Raw genomic sequence first — 19,775 nt, 5'->3', positions numbered from 1 at the left:
CTTGAAAGGGGGAAAGTGGTTAATTGCTCGCTTCAACAATACCTGCTAAGGGTGTCCACCATTCGTGTATTGAGAAATCACTCGATATAAATTAGTGTTTCTTTATGAAGATCTAGTTCAGACAAGCAGAGCAGGTATATTCCGTTGTTTGAGGATTTAGCCACCGCCTTGAACGATCACTTCATCTTAGGTTCAACTTCCGCGGATTGAACATTCACAACAAGATGATATTAGGCCCGTCTAAATATCAAACAGCCAATTTTTTCCAGAAAGGGTGATATTTCGTTTCGCTTCGTTCTGGCCTTATTAGTGCAGTGTTAGTTTCTGTTCGTCAGGAGAGAAATTAACATAATTCGTTCGAGTTAAATCATTCAGCGTGTAATCATATCTTTCATTATTTAATATACCTGGCGAAGTTAATACTTTTTTGTGGCGTTAGGAACACCTTAAGACCCACACAAATAAGATATTTAAGTTTACAACCGGCAACAGAAAAGCAAACCAGCGGCTTTTTCGCTCATCATCTCAATCTAGATAAACCATTTTCATGGATCGCCTGCGCTTCTGCTTCGCCGCGGAGCGGGTTGTTTGCGCAACAGATTACAAGTACTGGATTTTTTTTGGTCACTTTCCACTGTAGCGCCGATTTCTTGTTCAGCCGGTCACGGCGGATCGAGCTTAGCAAACAAATATCAATCCCCGGATGGAAGGCAAAGCCGTATAGCTGGCAGTGGGGATTTTGACAAGATAGCCTTAATAGAAATCGGGCGAGTGAAATCAGCCCGTGGGCCACGACTTCAAAGGTCCAGAAACAATAAGGTCTGACTTCTTGAATTGAAGTCGCGGTTTAAACGATGACACCGGTAGACAGGCAAGGACAATGGACAAGACATTGCAGGAAGGTTGAAAAGAAACAAAAACAAGACCATTGGGCGAAAATTGTGGTCGTGGAGCGATCAATACGACTTGCCTTGCTCACAAGAGCCGTTACGTCGTAGATTGATCGGCGAAGAAGTCACATAGTATTATTGTAACCAATCAATGTAAAACAGGCAGAACGTACATGCTGCAGTTTTTTCGTCTCATCAGCTTGCAGCCCGGGGCCTGTTTGTTGAACCGACACAGGCAGAAATGTTGCTGACCAGTCGAACAGAAACGCGTTGGTGCGTGCATGCGACAGCAAACACCGCGTTTGGTCTCGGTACTCCGATACTGTACATAAGACGAGACCGCGCATTTTGAACACTTACTTGTCATTCGAACTCTAAAATTTGATACCGGACCGATTTGACTTTCCAGTTTTCAGATAAATGCTCACGCTTAGGTTGATTCTGTTCGCGTGGAAGGATGTTGTATTTTATGAAACACAGGTCGAGAGCTTTGAATTGAAGTCATCCAACGGCGTGCCATTAGGACCGTCAGCAACATCCGATATGGTATTACATCGTATTACTAAGGGGAGAAAATAGCTCGGATATTTGCGTTTTTTTCCCTAGCTGGGGATGTCTTTATCGGTAGGATGATAGGATTTAGTTCAATGACAATGAAAAACTGTGATATATGTTTTAATAAACACTATTAGATTAGAAAGCCGGACGTGAAATTGACACCATTGAAAAGGAAATGAACATCAGGCCACTGATCCTGTGATCTTCCTTAATCCCACTTAAAAAAAACATAATTTATTTCATTATTTTTACGACAACCTGAAACGATACAAAACTGCCATATTCGTAGCGCTAAAGTGTGGTTATTAGTGTTAAATTATGAGCGACACACAATTTTCGATTTGACATAATGGGCGACGCCCTTAACGCTGATGTCGGCGATGATTTTCACTATGGAAAAGAGGCCTTTCCAACCGCTACGTTAAGCTCAGATATTGATTGACGGTGCGAAAAACACTTGAAATTTCGACAACCGTAACAATATCGGAAATGCCCCCGTACCTAGATTTGCAAACTCGGTGGGAATTTTGAACCATATGTTACAACCATTACCTTTATGGCCCGGGGGATAAATATTGGTAAAATTATAGTGGAAAGTCGATTGTACCATTTACAGTATAGAGCGACATACGACACAAGAGAGCACTTTTTGTCCTTAAATTAATCCAGTTTGCATATGCTGCCATGTCAAGTGGAGCTCTATATTGACCGTCATATCAATTTCGAGAGAAATTAGTAATGACGTCAATCACGTCATCCTTTCCGCGCCATCAATAGCGTCGTTTCGGCAGCCGTGCGTGGCTGTAAATTCAAATACCGTATTTAACTTATATACCACGACTTGAGTTTAATAAATCGCGGAGAACGGGTCCACTGTAGCAAGAAACTGGGGGAAAATCGGTTTTCAAATGGTTGTCTTTGAAAACAATACAAAACTACGTAATGGAAGACGAGCATGCAACAGGTGTGAAAATCACCGAGTCAAGAGCGCTAATACCTTCCAATCCCTTTCTGTGTATTTTCTTTCACGGCGATTTTCACATCACATCGATTACGTCAGAACTGTCGAGGCTCGCTATCTCTAGGCACCCGGTTCCCCCCTCCCATAAGTCAGGAATATTTTACGGTGTAAGACGGACGACATGCATTGAAGCGACAAATCAAGTCACACGTGTGAAATTCAAGAGAGACAGCATATGGAAACATGCGGCGACCACCCTACCGTTACAGCGTGCTGGAACCATAATCAAATGGAATTAATGCCCAGTGTAGCACGCCGCCACTCTGCAAATAAAATGCAATCTATCACTGTTGATTATAAACAAGTGAGGGAATGTTTCGATCGTTCACTTTACAATTTTAATATTGAAACAAGGAATCGACGAGTAAGTTCCGATAAGCAGACAACTTCAGATTTAATAAACCAACAGCAAACCATTGGCATGAAATTTATGTGGCGTATGTAATAAATATGACAGTGTTTGTAAAATCGACCATTTTAATCACATTGATAAATAAGACGAATATTTTGTTATTTTTCATTCTCCGACTTTCTATGTCGATCACACGGCTGAATTAAAAAAAACGGGATCCGTCGACAATTGGCTTTTTTGATTTATTGATTTCTCTTTCAGCGTGGTGAATGTTCCTACAACACAGATGTGATATTTTAAAATGTTTAATATTTGTAGAAGTGAACAAGTCGAAAGTGTACACTCACACCGATCGATTCAGATCTGTGAATGTCGTCACTTTCTGTGCGCGTCACGGTGCAGACGACATGGCTCAGACATGTTCCCGCCCTAATTTTTCTCAACACAATTTTTGTTGTTCACGAACTTTTTCTGTAAACATAAACTTTCTTGTCACGTAGAAGACTGGAGAGTATATTTGTTGCTGTTTTATATCAAAAACAGGTCAGTCGAAAGTGATAACTAGTTATAAGGATTTCGTCGTTCCGGTCGCTGCGAGTTAGAGGCTACTCGGAGCCTTGTCCATATGAAACCTAAACAATTCAATGTTTACTTAAAAATTAAAAATAAATGATATAAACAGTTGATTAATTCGGGAGTAATACAATTTTTTTATTTTTACATTCCTCATAATAACCAAATACACGAACAGGGCGGATACGAAAACAATCGGGTAATTACTTTAGCAGATAAAAATAATCACTTATTTAATACACCCCTAGCTTCCATAAATTTACTGGAACTTATCACAAACTATAAAGCGTGATGCTTATTAGTCCCTTTCTGCTGAATATCAACTACAATATGAGTTCAGGCTGTAGATTTTTCAGAAAACACTTCAACGAGAGACGGGGAAATGCAGTATCTCTTTAATCCAGTCACTTTCGAGCTTGGACGAGTACACGTGAAATTAAAGTATTAATACTGTTCTCTCATATGGAACAGGAGCCCAGTTCTATGGCATTAAGGAAAGTTTTTAACTTTGGTTTCAGCTGCCTGCGTCCGTGCTCACAAATGACCTTTTGATTAGTTTGCGCGACCGTCATATTTCAAATTAGTAAATATTTGGGTGATACAATTACCCTTGTGTTAGAAGATTAGTTTGGTGATAGTCATCTCACCCCAAGCACATTTATTGCGAGCTTTACCGTCGTTTTTATCTTTGAGTGCCAGAAAGATATGGCTGCCCCTATGCACGCTCAGTGATTTGAAATTTGAGGAATGTTTGGTTTGTCGCAGCTGCTTACGACCAGGTTCTCGGAGGCCCGTTTTAGAGTTTGTGCAACCCTCGTATTTCGAACAAGTAAACATGAGGTTATGATTACAGTTGTGTCTGTGGACAAGTTTTGAGTGTCCTTCATCTGACGGCCCTTGTAAGCTTTCCCTTCGTTTTTACGTTGGGGTACCCTCAGGTCTGCCCCTGTGTGTATATATATACGTAATCGAGTACCCCACCCCATTCAGTTCCACGGAGTTTGTCATTAAAGAGCGATAACGCTTAATAAGAAGGGGGTATTTTGCAAATACGAATCTTCTTTTTATTACCAATTTTATAAAGTTCAGGGTATTGTTAAAGCTGGTTGGGATGGCATATGGCGGTACAACCCCGTCAATTCACCGATTTTCTAACTGATAGGTACACAAATCTCGTGTCTCAGAATCAAAGATGACCTGTTTTACAAATTCAGATATTGCCTACCTTCGCCTTGTTTAAGGTAAAGAATTCAAGCAGATTTATATTCGTTTAAATGTTGATGTTGAAGGCGTATGAAGAAACAGAATTCGATCTGAGAATGGACACACAATGGTCATCGCGTCTCAATTTTAAGTTAAAATGTCATATGGTTCTAGACACACTTTATTTTTAGCGTCTTGTACATCCGATGTAAAAAATTATGCCAAACTTTTATGCGACTGCGAATTAAATTCTCAATTCAAATGTTTTTCAGTGTATCTTCCGGGGCGCAAATAATTGGACCGCAAAAACACGCACAGAAATCGTATCACAATTAAGTCTTAGCTTCTCCAGATGACACTGAAAACCAGGTAAATAACTCGAATGTAAAATTAAGGCCTTCAAACAACAAACAGACACCACTCGGCGCGTCTTTATGATTCAGAAAGTGATTTCTATAAAAGCAGCATTCCTTTCAAACGTATCTGCTGTTTTAGCGTCGAAAGAAACGAACAGTGATCGCTGCATATCGGTAGAAGATGTCCGGTGAACTCGACCAAGACAACATACCAAAACCTACAAAGTAAGTGTCCGCGGAACAGCAAACCGGACGGACGAAAAATGGGGTGGGGGTCAAAGCATACTAGGAAACTAAAGCTGGATATAAATAGAACGAAAAATCACGCATCACACTTCTGTCACAATTATTTGCGTCCTCCTATACAACAGGGACTCATTTTCACTGTAAATTAGTCATTGTATATTTACAAACACTTTCCGTTTTAAATTGGAGTGTTGATTGCGCTGGGAAGATGTGTGCCGCAGGCTGTAGTCACAAAATTCACGTGACTTAATATTAATTATTCATATTTAGATACAATAGTGCTTTTGAATGAATTATTTCATACTTTCCCCGCTGAAAAATATCACCTTAGTTAAAACGTATGTCTATACCTACATAACATTGTATTCCCTTACATATACATACATACATACATACATACATACATACATACATACATACATACATACATACATACATACATACATACATACATACATACATACATACATACATACATACATACATACATACATACATACATACATACATACATACATACATACAAGTGCAGACATACGAGTACATGTACATACACATACTATGGTGGCTTATGGAGTACTTGAACTACAAAAGGGGCACCGATTGAAATAACAGCAAGAAAGTTCAGTCCGACAAATGTTTTTGACGGTCCTTCTTCTCAACTTAAATTTAACTTTATGTGTGCCCTAGTATACAGATATTACACAGTATTGTTGTCAACGCCGGCAGTGCTGTTAAGTGTACATAAATTGGTTCGTCTGATAATAAGAACTGTCTATGGTACAGTTGGTGTCGAGTTCGTGTGAAGATCCGAAAATCGTACGGTATCTAGGGTCTCTCATAAGTTTTAACTTGCTACATAGTCTTACACGGACATTATATCGTTTATTGAGGAAACAAAATACACTGGTGTGTCATGTTGATTTCCTCACAGGTGAAATAGATGAAACAGAAAGTGACATCCAACGAAACCACTAGTGTGGGTGATTTTCAGAAAATTAAACCATAGACAGCATCAGGCCTGATAATACTTCAGAAATTCTCTAACCGCTCGTATTCTTTCGTGCAATGAAAGCTGCAGGACACATTACCTTCTGCCAGTCTTGTAATCCAAACAATCTACTCCTACAGCAGCATGTAGATCAAACGTTTTTTAGCTCTTTAGATCCATGCTATGTGATACAATACTTGCAAACAAAATAAAAACTAAGGCAATATTTAGAGTTTACAAAGCTACATAAACTACCTTAACCAATCTATTCTACACTGTTGAGCAAACAAAGCTAAATGGAGGTTCGTTCTAATTAAAGCACTACCGATCTGACTTGGCAGCGGTAACGTGTGACGGAACCCCGACACGACACCCTCGCCGCTGACAATGGCTCTCTACACGTTCCCCATTGATCGCCACTAATGTCGCAATTAAAAAAAGTTATGAGATATTAATTGAAACATGACAACGACGGTAAGTCAATCAGGGACCCTGAATAAACCACTTAATAGATCGCTGCCTTTGAATCGCGCGTTGCTGCATTGTGTGTGTCAGCATGCGCGGTTGAAGCTACGGCGGTGTGATATTGCAAATATGTGACAAAGTGTTGGAATATCAACGAGAATTGAGAAGCTAGAAAATGTATTTCCGAAAGCAAACACTTCCTTGGCGGAAATGTGTCAATTTCACTTACACCTATGTACGATTTCAATGTCCGTTTCCCTCTCACCAGTGAAAGAGTTTCCTTCCTATGAGCGGTTAGTTTTCAATAAGTCAAAATCAGTTGATTCACTATCATCAAACACAAATTCCCATGCATTTTTGAGGGCTCTTGAAAGAGCGTGAGAAATATGCCGGGAGGGAAAAACCCCAGGAAATCTTCAAGTGATATTGCGATGAATCCTGTTGGATCTTGTTCAGGTGACCTGTGTAGCCCGGCAAATCTAAAACCGGGCTACAGAAAGATTCCACACAAAAACCGCTGTGATTACGATAGTTCAAGTTTACAAATCGGCCGCACAAAACGAGTGATATAAGTCATGCTAGACTTTGATTCACATATTTTGAAGTCTTAGCATAAAGTTGCCATAGATTTCATGAGTGAAACTGGTTTTTATATCTTTCAATTTGAAGCAAAAGCAACCGTAGGTCCTGTTAAATTGATTGTATTTCCTTGATCGAGGCCACCCTTCAGGATTAAGAACAGCTCTCAAGTCTCTCCAATGTAAAACTTGACGAAAATCAGACTGTATGTACCACAGCCTTGACTCGATTGATTATGAGAGTCTTCTCGTCAGAAAAGACAGCTTAAGACGGAGTCATACTTGACTCCTTTGAAGAAGTTTTGACAGACAAATCCACGTGAGAAGGACAAGTTGCTCATTAGCCTTCGTCTGGGGGAATGGGGAGTCTCTTACCAGGTGTGTGTCAATCTCGTAATTAACATCTGGTCGGCAATTTACTGTTGTAGATTTCAGGAGAAAGTAATTGTCTGTAGCACCGGTGACGTGACACGAGTGATGTTGGAATTTTAGTTCCGAGACATGGGCGGCCTTTTCTTCGTTTTACTGGTTTCTTATTTAACGAGACCACGTTCGCCCCTTTTTCAAAAAAAGATAAAAGTCATTCCAGACTGGTTGTATTGTTCCACGTTTCCCCGTGTCTGCGATATCTAGAAATTCAAACTACAATATTTTCACAATCCCGGATGGGATGAGTGCTCCGGATCGCTGTATTGGAAATACACGGACATCCACCCTCACAGCGTTGCTGCAACGGGTCTCGGCCTCTGTATTGGAAGCACGGGAACATCCTCGTAGCCGAGCTTGAACGGACAAACGCCGGTCTACAAACTGGTCTATTTAGCGATTACGTGTAATCAAGGTGTCCGGATCGAGGAATATGTTTATTTTTCAACTTGACGTTGCGATGAATAGAAGACGTGCTTGACCGCAATTTCGTTCATGTTGTCCCCGGGATATGCAGTTATTCTAAGAGTGTGGTTTACTAATTATGTATCAATGGCTCGCTAATGAAAGAATCCTCTTTTTGTTTAATTAATCTTAAATGGTTTAAACATGTCTCTCACATGTGTTTCCTTCATTTCTAATGTTCCATCGAACATGTTTCTGCGCTCATAATTTATCTGTGATTTGTTTCAGTGGTTGGGGTATGGGTGTTTCTTCGATTCAAGGCGGTCATGTTGTTGGTTATATTTTGATGTACAGATTTCATTGACCCGAGGTAGGCATCCCGATGGGTCATATACTGTTGACGCAGAGAGGGTCTCTGCGTGTTTTCCTGACCAGGAAACTGAGACAATGGTCGGTAGATGGACAGGGTTTATACAAAAACAGACAGCGAAGGATAACAAACAAGAAACGAATCGATATTGCGAGAGGCAATGTCCGATGTAACTTATGTCTTTTTTTTTTAAGTGTTTGACCGAACGGCCCATTGTGTGGTGGGGGTCCTCTATCCGTTCTGCCATCGGGCACTCAATATCAATCTGCGGCAAAATTTGGAAAGTTTATATTCAAGCAGGACAGGCGTCTGCCCCTTTCCCCTATAATTATCAGCTTTTCAAATATACCGTGAATATACAACGTGAGGCGGAGTTGGTCTTTAAGGGAGGCATGCAACAGGTTGCAGAAAGATATATTATATGGGTTGCTTCGACGCTTCTCTCCGGTTCAAAAGTTAATATGATTTGCACGTTCCAATACTAGTGCCAGTTTCCTTTTAAAATCGCTCAGTACCACACCACAGTATCAATGAGTTTAGCGATTTCGTCTTTGAGTTTACTACCAATCGTTGCTTCCCTTATTCCATTTCCCAAATTCAGCAAATCGGGCAATATTTCAAGAGTACACAACATTGGAATCTATCGCACAGAGACAGAGATAGTGAGAAATTTACACGTACTTGAGGTGGTTCCGGTCTTGTTCATTTCTCGTGTCTCCTCGGGTGGGGCAGAGTTTGCCAGTGGAAGACCGGGGAGCGTATGTGTGGTACCACGGTGCAGCGGATGTGTGTCCCGAGCAGGCGAGCCGTACGAGCGTGAAAGCCTGTCAACTGTCCCCGTACCTTCTGACCCGGGTGTACAGTGGTTAGACGATTGAGGTGCTATTGGTGCAGCCTGGATTGGCTGAAGCGACAGGACTTAGTTTAGCATAACATAAGCCGAATTGTGGCTAATTGAACCCCCAGTAAGTACCGCTATCCGCCAATGAGAGCCAAGTAAACTCCAATGGTTTGGCTGGTCCCCCTATTGTTGGCGAGAGTTTTGTAAATCTTAACACTATAACAGCTCTGAGCACTGAAATCCATACAATACTGTTCGATTCACCGACTGTGCAATTAATAACCGCTGACTTTCTATATTATCGACGTCGATGGTATCCAGAGTACAGGGCCCCGCTGAAGGAGGGCCGGGGAACGAGACTCGTTGGCGGTCTGCGCACGTGAATTGATCCGGGAGTTGATTTCAACCCGTAAGAGTATCCGTTCACTTCAAGTATATTGTTTATTTTAATTTGTGACGCGTTCTGTGTTAACGAGAGTAGTTACCGACAATGACCAAGACAATGAGGTTAATGAAGTTCAGTGTATACACTCAGTTAGTGTAACATTATCCGTTCGAAGGAAAAAATATACTTTCGATACATGATTTATTTTCTGTCGACTAGGTACGTCGACGCTGCAGAATACCAGCATGTTTTACCACTGTTATGGAAAATGGAAACTTGTTGTATCGAATAAAATGGGGCAGCATTAACATTGCAAATGTTAACATTTGTTCTACAACACTAGTCGAGACTTTATTTACCAGTGGGTCACTAGTTTGAAATATGGCAAATAGTGATGCATTTCTTTTTCTTGGAAAACAGGTTATTTTTTCACTCGTCGATGATAGCGGCACCGTGTATTCCAAGCGCGCGACTCGGATTGCCTGTCAGTTGGACACCAAGCTGCTGCAACTCCGCCTGTCAACCTGGTGTGTCGTGAGCATCCCTGGTTGACGTTAAGCTATACGGTTGAATTTCATGAGAGGGGAGCAGAGGACAGCATTAGTCGCTGAATGAGTGTTGATTGATTGGTTTCAAGTGTGTGTCGAATACACTTTTAAAAGCAAAACTCGGAACAGAAGTGGTGGATGCGTAACACTAGAAGCCCGGGTCCATCCGAGTTGAAAGATAAACAATGCTACCGTGTAGGGTACGTGTGTATACATACGCCATTGCTTAATACATATAACAAAGCGTTTGAGTAAACATTTCAGTTTTACTCCACAAGAATTATGAATGGGAGAAAATTGTGTGCAGTAAGTCGTATTGGGCTTCACGTATAGGTGTCAAATGTGTCTGTTTTGCTTTCTCTGTTGGGTTTAGCGTGGTTTGCCGTGCACTATCTGCCCCCTGGAGGAGCTAAGTCCGATTTGACGTTGTGACGGAGACGCTCCGCCGGGCTTGTAACAGAGCCGGGAGTGCTTTCAAGTGGTGTCCTCGACATCGACTTTTGAAGAGAAGAGAAGAGAGCAAGTCGGATTCATTGAGTGTCGCAGGCCTGTGAGCGGACCCGGAGTGGCGTGGATTGGATAGGCCCTAAGTAGCCCGGGTATAGCCGCGGATTTGGCAGGCTCGTTTGTCAACGCCCTGGGCAAATCATATGTCAATAGGCGAGAGAATTACAAACATCAATGCGGGTTTTGTGACTTTGGTTTACCAGCTTTGTTGCGTCTCAAACGGGCACAGCAGCTCGTTAGTCGTGCTTGAATACGTGTGTATGCTACCAGACACAGCATACTCCTATAGATTGGTGAACGGGGCGGTGTTCAAAGCAGCTATCACCCGCCCTCCTCGTTAACTTCTCATAAATCTTACCTCTGACACGTCAATGTATCGTTACCCTTACGGTTTCGAGCGGTGGGCTCCTTAAGGAGAAGTATCTTTCACTTTGCCGAACCGTGGTGTGATTTCAGCTCAAGTGTAGCGTCATCGGGTTGCCAATACTCGATTCAATATTGGCTCACCGCGGTGCTTTCCCCGGGGCCGTTTACCGAACCCAATCACAAGTTGTTTCTTCTGAGGCTTCCACATACACCGCAGCGACACTTTGTTGATTGAGTAAATTTTGAAAAATCTACACACCTAATTGAAAATATGATAGTTCAACTATTAACCATAAATGTATTATCGCCACCAAGAAAACGATAAAGTTTCACGTGATATACTGTGGACATTTTGCCTTCTCAAATCTCCCTGTGCATTCCTTCATAAATTTCGATCATTCTTTCGTAACTTGAGATTTGTACGGGAACAGGGTGACGCTGCGTAAAAAGGGGTGGTGAACATAATGAGGAGGACGATAAGAGACGGGCAGACAAAATAGGTGACAGATGGTAAGACATACAGACAGAGACAGTAAGAGACGTGGATTGAGACACAAGTACAGCAATGATATTAACCTAACACATCCCCTAAACTTTCTTATTGGTGTGAGAAACCGTGGTTCGCAGACGGAGTGTAAATAAAACAACACAAAAAATATGACGGCAAGCACACAGCACGGAACATCGCAATGGGCTGGGATTTGCCGATGATAGGGAACAGTAGTCGATGTCCTTACCGAAGCGGGGTGGGCGACAAAGGGAAGAAGAGCCGGGAGAATATGATTATTTGTCCAACTTTGGAAATTGTTTTTGACAATCGAATCCGCGTACACGTTAAGCGGACAATGAATATAGAGCATTGTTGGTCGTTCTTACAGACCGTGCCAAGCGATGACTTACATATAAATGAACATGAAATCATTTGCAGTAAGTCATGGAGAGCTGCCAAAAAACACGCAGCCTGGTTACTTTTCAAAAGTTTCCGCTCGCAAACCGTAATGTGTTAATTTTTACACCTCTGGCCGGTCGACGTTGACCGGGGATAATGAAGTGTGTGTTTCTCTTTTCATGGCCCGTGTTTTCATTGGAGAAGAAATGCCAACATTCACCGTGTTATTGTTTTCACATGGGTTCTTTCGGAGTCCGAGGCATGTTTTGATTGATTGACTTCTAAGAGGTTGGTAGCCGTGTGGCAACAATGGACACCCTGAAAGCAAGCTGGTCATCTCAACCATACTCATTATGGTTTGAAGAGAAATGAACAACATCGTTGTCGGTTTCAAACTTTGCCCGGAGTATTTCGGAACAAATTAGTGACCTTTTCTCTCGCATGTTTTTGCGATGTCTCTCTCTCTCTCTCTCTCTCTCTCTCTCTCTCTCTCTCTCTCTCTCTCTCTCTCTCTCTCTCTCTCTCTCACCACCACCAGTGAAATTGTCTCTCTTCAGGAAGAACTCTAAGTACCTCCCCCAGTAGCCCTTAATAAATTGAGGAGATTTGAGGAGATGTTTAAGGTTCAACGCTGAAAACAAAAACGTTGACTAGGCAATCAGAAAATGACCAACTAGCTGACGAATGCATTGTGTATGGATCTGTGCATGCGTATTACATTCATCGCAAAACGGCGAGTTCAGATGCAGTCAACGAAGAGAAAATTGTAGAAAGGCAGCATGGAAGGCGACAGAAATTTGTACCGGAGTACCACGTGACTCAACATTGCCGAGGCGACTGACGTCATAAGGAAACGTCAAGCATAAGAAAACGTCCAGCAAATGTAACGAAATATTACGATTATATCGAGCAGTTATGACAGAGTGAAACAGATCTCATATTGGTAGCCGGTAGTAAGCTACATGGCTATGCGCGTCACATGAGTGTCACTCGACGCCTCAATTGGCTGTATCCAATCCATCTCTCTCTCTCTCTCTCTCTCTCTCTCTCTCTCTCTCTCTCTCTCTCACACACACACACACACACACACACACACACACACGTTCCAACGAGTATTATAGATATCTCCTCTTTCGCTACCGAAGTCCCTCATGCACCCCCACAGTTTATCCATATGTCTGCCCGTCTGCCTCCTTATTGGCCAACCCAGGCCCTCTCTACTCGCCCGGTTATGTGCCTCGAAGTCCCAAGCTTCAAACAATCAAAGTCGAATACCTGTCCTCGCTGCTGGCCATAGGTACAGTTAGAACTAGTTACTTTCAACCCTGAGGAATGTTGAGTTTCTATTGCTACCACAGGAATCGCCCAATCAAGTCACAGTCAATCAAACGAGCATGATTGATTGGTCACGCAAATTGAAACACTATCAGATTTTTTTACAACTCGAGTTGATTCAAGTGCACTTCCAAGAACAATATCCCAGCCCAGGGGTGTAATTAGAAATGCGCATGATTTCGATCATTGTTAGAGCCACACTGGCTGAACTCGACAGCACATTATGCGCAGAGGGGGGAGTTTGAAATGGTTTTCTCGGCGCCCTGTTTAGACCCGGTTTCTCAATAAGTATTTTCAACTTACAGCGGCGACTCCACTGAAACGGTGGGCGTTCACGGGCAAAATACCTGAGTTCAAATCGGTGAGGAGACGGCAACCGGGCATGGCAAGAAGGTAAAGGCGAGGCTTGCATAGAAGATATCGTCGCTCTAAGCCACTCTTAACTTTTGTCCGGTCTTTTGGCATTTGCTAACCAGAGATCATGCTGTAACTGAAGAGGTCACCGCGCTGAACCGTAAACAGTATACGGGAATGAAGACATTTGTCCCAATATTTGGTTCCCTTTCTGTTGGTCCTGCCAGCCAGAAAATCCAGCCTAACGCGAGAAAATGGAGACAGAGGCACCGACGAAGTCAGGCATGAGCTGCGATTGTCTCATGTCGGGGCTGGGATGTCGTGCCGCTGGATCCAAATCGCGTTGCCTGGCAAAAAGAAAAAAACGGGGATTACGCGTCGTTCTCTGTCTGTATGTGTGTATCCGCTATGCTTGCCAAGCACCAAGGTTCCAGGCAAGTGTGAAAAATCCCGCTAAAATTGTTTGGAGATAGGTTCATTCAGATGTCAATTTGTCATGTCAAATGTGAGGTGTGGGACCGGCCGATTTTATTCAAGTCCCTTCCCTTGAAAAATATCTCCGTTGTCGATCACAGATAAAGCATGTATTGTCCCCTTTTTGCCTTTTCCCTTACTGGGAAAAAACTCTCGCGGGAGCGAAGGAACGTTGAGAAAAACTGTCGACCAGCTGTAAGGACTGGTTAGTTTGTGAATGATCAGTGTTCCAGGGTTAAAAATTTGATCGGCTCGAGGTGTGTCTGGGGAAACAAGAACTCACAACACAAGGCAGACCCCACCGACTTATTTCATCTACGGCCTTTCTTGTTTACGACAAATGGATTATTTTGACTCAACGGTGTCTAAAAATGACAGTCCCGTTTTTTTTCGGAACGTGTTATATCAAATTCGCTTTCAACAATGGAGATAAGATAGTCTTATTCTTCTCGTCGGGTTGTTTCTTACCTTGGCAAGATATTCTTTGCATTGAATTAAAAATAAAAACAAAAACAACACAACACACTTCAAGGCTAATAGTCACTCCATAAGGTCGATGTTTTATCCGTTTCCCTACCAAAGTTCCGGTTTGGTTTTTTTTTGAGTGTTGGGACAAAGTCGGACACACGTCATGTAGCCTGCAACACATGCAACAGCCCTCGCGCAGATTAATGAACTCGAAAGTGTGATCCAATTCGCCCAATTAATTAATTAATTAGTAGTTAATTATGCTTTCCCAATAGGATCGTCCATGAGTTTGTTACCATTTGATGAAGTCTATATGTTGAATATAGATCTTGGATAATAAAAACTAGTCACCCCTCACCGGCAGTTTACCGCTCAATTTGGCAGCAAAGGCGGTCACAGCATCCACCTGTGATTGAAAAACAGCGAGGGTTTCTTTGGTCTTTATTCGGCGGAATTGGGGAAAATTGCCGAAACCGGGACCTTTGTCCCCGTGGTTGAGGGATGAAGGTTGGCCCGAGTGTCTGTCGTTAATCTACCGGAAAACTCAGCGCGCGGACACCTGCGTATTTCATCACGGGCCGTTGCCTCTGGATGTGGGACCCGACAATAGCACCATGTGCCGTTCAAAGTCTGAAGAAACTCACGCTTACAATCGGGAGAGCTACCCGACCAGGGAACGGCTGTCTTGTAGCCGGGGACGAGGGAAGGCTAACTGCACCCCGCCAAGGGCTGTTCTTAAATTTTTCTAAAGCGACCTTTGTTCTCCATCTACAGATGTTACATTAACTTTGTGGGTCCTCATAAAAGGTTCTCTTATATCTACAAGATGGAGACATTTTCAAATGGCTAAGAAACTGCTCCAGAATCACGGAACTGGAAAGTTAAAAATGAATGTACACATGCCGTATTCTTGAAGACGACAAAGAAGGCGCTCTTTTTTTGGAAAAGTTACTTTGAATTAATGACGTTGAAACTGGAAAGGCTTAAGCCTAGGTCTCTGACGTCATAGAGAACTAAAAAGTTATTGTTGCTGTGTTAAACCCCTCTACATTTTTCAGAGGTGGCCAGAGCGTAGTGCTGGCAACCGACAGTGTAACGACCGTGTTGTTGCGTTCAACTTCGCCATATGCGTCGTCGCGCGTATAATACTGTCGGCTATCGCTGTAATGATTTTCTTGTATCGACGAGGATTTTAAAAGGCGCTCCGATATTTTTTCAGCTTTACATAAGGCTTTCTTGTGGACAACTTTCAACATTTGAAACAGGGGTGGGTTTGACATTTTAACATGAAAAGAGCCCAGCCTTTTTTTTGACGGGCTCAGTGATTTTGTTCCGATCGATCGACGGCCGACCTCTTCGAATCGACGGGGATATCTTCTAAGACACCGGAACAAAAGAGGGTGTCTGTGTATGATCGAACAATCACTGCCGTGAAAAAAAGAACAAGGACAAACGCAAGGCTTCCCGCTGAGCCCATGAAGAGAACAAGTCAGCCGAGCGGATTTTCTACCCACAAGTTCTTTGATAAGTGTGTTAACAAGCTAGAAAAGAGAAAAAAACAACCCCCTTGACTTATTCAGTAACTCTTAACTCCGAGCGCACCGGGTGTGTCCGTCTGCGTAAGTGGCCATCATCACCCAAATCTCTCCCTTCCAATAAGAAAAAAAGAAAGTGCGAAAGTTTCCAGGGAGAAAGCAGCAATGCTCGTTAGCTCTCTAACTCTGCTGAATTAAAATGGTGATTTGTTCTCCCCTTGATAACGCCACAATGACTTGCTTCTACTCACTGGCTACATAAACACACAGTACACAGCATATACATATACAACACAGCCCAAGCTTTTTTTGAGCCTTTGCTGGTCGGTGAGTCGCTGCCCTTTCTCGGGACAAAAGTTTCCCTGCATAATTTCCCTCTTTTGTCTATTCATTGTAAAGAAGTCACTGCAAAGGCAATAAAAAGCTAATATAAAAGGCTTTAGCCTGGAGGGGCCCTTCGATTGGCATGCAAACGAAGAGCATCACAAATGTCGAGCTTTTGTTGTGCCAGTGCGATTATAATTGCAGTGACTGAATGACTATTCGTGTATGGAACTAAATTGGGACATGTAGCGTCTGAAAAGGTATTTATTTACGTGGATTGTGCCCCGGTTGCAAGAAAAGGAAAGGCTGATTTGTCGGGCCTGTCTGTCTTCCAGTGATGTATTCGATTCAACAAAAAATCGTCGTCAAACCGTTCTTCCCTCCCCCGGAGAAAAGAATTGAATTAAAAAAAAGAGCGGTTATTCATTTCAAGTACTGCATTGAGCCGCTTCGGAATCAAGGTGTCTACACGATTCTATTGAAGTCGATATTCTCACTCCGAGTATGATGACGCAAGAGGCGGTCGCCGGCGACGATTTGGTAACGAGTCTCTTTTGATGGCTTTCAGGATCTGGAAGTTCGGTGGCTTTTAAAATTATAACAGACATTGTTCGGACCGCGCAACGAATACCGCCAGACCTCAAAAACTGTGTGTGTCTGGCGGTATTAAAAGATTATCCGCGTAACGTGAAAAGTTGAGAAATGAGAAAGTGGGATATACTGTTTTAAATTGTCTCTTCACTACATGGCAAACACTCGCTGAATCAAACTCATGACAGTTTCAAAGTGTTCTATCTCGCCAATATCAACAAAATCAGATCGTAGAAATTGAGAGGCGTTTTCATTTTTTTCAAGAGTGCGCCTTTGGAGTCAGTATCATTAGAAATCAGAAAAATTTATCGTGGGAACAATGACTGGACATAAATTTTGCAAAAGTCACTACAGCGATGTCAGTTGTACTGTTGGGCATTCTCGAAACTTGCTGAAAGAGTTGTAGACAAAAGCTGTAGACAAAAGCAGATCTTAGTAATCCAACCTAGATCTAGAACAAATAAGGAGAGCGGTGACATAATTTCTTGTTTCTGTTAGTAACTTATGCAAATTAGATGACAGCGATCTTGTTTGGCAAACTTTAAACGTCTGAGCCAGCTTTTCGAACTGTAAAGTACTCTTTGCCATCCGTCATAATTTCCCGTTCTGTGTGAAGGAAAGTGTTTTATATTGCCACCATAATAACAGCTACATAACCTGACATGGTCCATTTAGCGAAAGGTACTTGTACATATGATGGGTAAACTTTCAACTGGTTACACTTCTAACTTCCCAGTATGGTCGTTTCAAGCCCATGCAAAGTTGACGCTTCCATGCTACCCCTTAGCTACATACAGAAGAAGTCCATCTTTCATATTCGAGTCAATTTGGGGTAATCTAAAGGGTAATTTCAATGTTTATGCAAGCTGGTGCAGTTAATACAAAAAAGTCACGTTTCTGCCGTGTTATCGCGCCGAAAGAAGTTTTGGCGCGTTTCCGTGTGCCCTCACTCTGCGATGCCGAGTCACTTTAATTCAAACAGTTCTCCAGTAAAGTTCAGTCTTTTTTTCCCTCTTCCGCGCATGTCAACTTTGTCCTAACTAGGAGCAAACAGCTCTAGAATGCAAAGTCAAAAGGTCGAGAAAAACACCTCGGCCATACTGGACTGAAATTGCTTGACGGTTTCATTTACAAGCCGAGTCAACAAAGAGGCTTACTCGGCCTTATGAATGCCAATTAAGAGATTGAATCGTCAATGTTAAGAAAACATCGCCATCAATCGATCGCCTGTCCTCCTTTTTCCCGCACGAGGAGTAAAATAACATTTTTTACTTTTCTTTAATTATTTCCAAGTTTTCCCGCCATTGTGCCAGATAGGCCAAGAGGTCGATTAGCTCTCAAAGGTATTTCCTTGCTTTTTTAAACCAAATAAAGCTATATTTAGAAAAATAACACAGAGAAATGGTATAATTCGAAAAGAAGCGAAGGACAACGGGACTTAAGTAAACTAATGCATGATGAACTGATAACACCGGACGTGCAGTCAATAAGATTATTCCTTTTTGAAACCGCAGAAATTTTGATGAAAGCCACAGAGAAGCTTGATAGCTACAAGAATGAATCTAATCTTCTTCATCGGTAGTAGAGATATATATGTATGTATGTATGTATGTATGTATGTATGTATGTATGTATGTATGTGTGTATGTATGTATGTATGTATGTATGTATGTATGTATGTATGTATGTATGTATGTATGTATGTATGTATGTATGTATGTATGTATGTATGTATGTATGTATGTATGTATGTATGTATGTATGTATGTATGTATGTATGTATGTATGTATGTATGTATGTATGTATGTATGTATGTATGTATGTATGTATGTATGTATGTATGTATGTATGTATGTATGTATGTATGTATGTATGTATGTATGTATGTATGTATGTATGTATGTATGTATGTATATGTATGTATATATGTATGTATGTACGCATGCATGCATGCATGCATGCATGCATACATACATACGCACATATCTACGTACACGTTTATTTATTTATTCATTTGCTTGGGTTTTTTGGTTTTGGTTTTTTTTTTGTTCGTTTGTCTTAACTGTAAATGCAGTTTACAGTGACAAGTCAGGAATAGGAGAAAACTCCCAAGGACAACTTCCTTTGGGGAATTGAAGCTCAAAAAGGTCATTGTATGTACTGAATTCCAGCGAAAAAAATAATGTTCTAAAATTAGAGAGAACACAACTGATCATCGTTTTTCACCATTAATAGAAATGTCCGAAAAGACATTTTCAAGTTGTGTCGTAGATAAGGTTAAAATAACATCGCTTTCTGGATGAATTTAATGTGTGGTTCAGTGCGTTACATTGCTGTAAATATTCCACCAGTACATGTAAAAACGCAATGATTAGTTTATTTGAATGTTCGTTTGTTCCAACAACTTGAAATCAACAGGAAACAAGTTTCTGTTCGTGGGCGTGCACGATCCGAAGGATTAATGCTTTCCCCTTTAAGTTAAGAAGTGTGTGGGGTGCGGATGAATAGATGTTTGTCAGTGGCAAGTAGGGCACCGGAAGACCCGAATGAATGTTTGCAGGAAACAAAGAGAGAGATAAAAGTCGTTGATGATCCAAGATGGACAACAAATCTTGTAGGAACCACCTGTTGGATTCGAGGGTTTGTGTACCATCATCATCAACCATATTTGAACAGGCGGGAATTCAGATTGGCTAAATAAACGCTGAAAACATCTTAATCCG

At 41.8% G+C, this 19,775-nt stretch overlaps 1 protein-coding gene across 1 annotated transcript in view; it reads right to left on the bottom strand.

The window, feature by feature from the left end:
* The window catches only part of LOC139142478 (nuclear receptor subfamily 2 group E member 1-like), a 35,311-nt gene extending 25,767 nt beyond the window's left edge, over positions 1-9,544 (bottom strand). Inside the window, exon 1 of the mRNA XM_070712417.1 lies at positions 9,116-9,544. Coding sequence (XP_070568518.1) covers positions 9,116-9,140 — 25 coding nt within the window. The 5' untranslated portion in view covers positions 9,141-9,544. The remainder of the gene's footprint in view (positions 1-9,115) is intronic.
* Between the last annotated feature and the right edge of the window lie 10,231 nt (positions 9,545-19,775).

Source organism: Ptychodera flava, chromosome 10 (genome assembly GCF_041260155.1).
Source record: "Ptychodera flava strain L36383 chromosome 10, AS_Pfla_20210202, whole genome shotgun sequence".
Classification (NCBI taxonomy): domain Eukaryota; kingdom Metazoa; phylum Hemichordata; class Enteropneusta; family Ptychoderidae; genus Ptychodera; species Ptychodera flava.
Note: the sequence above shows the minus strand (reverse complement) of the source record. Positions and strands in the feature narration are given on the sequence as shown.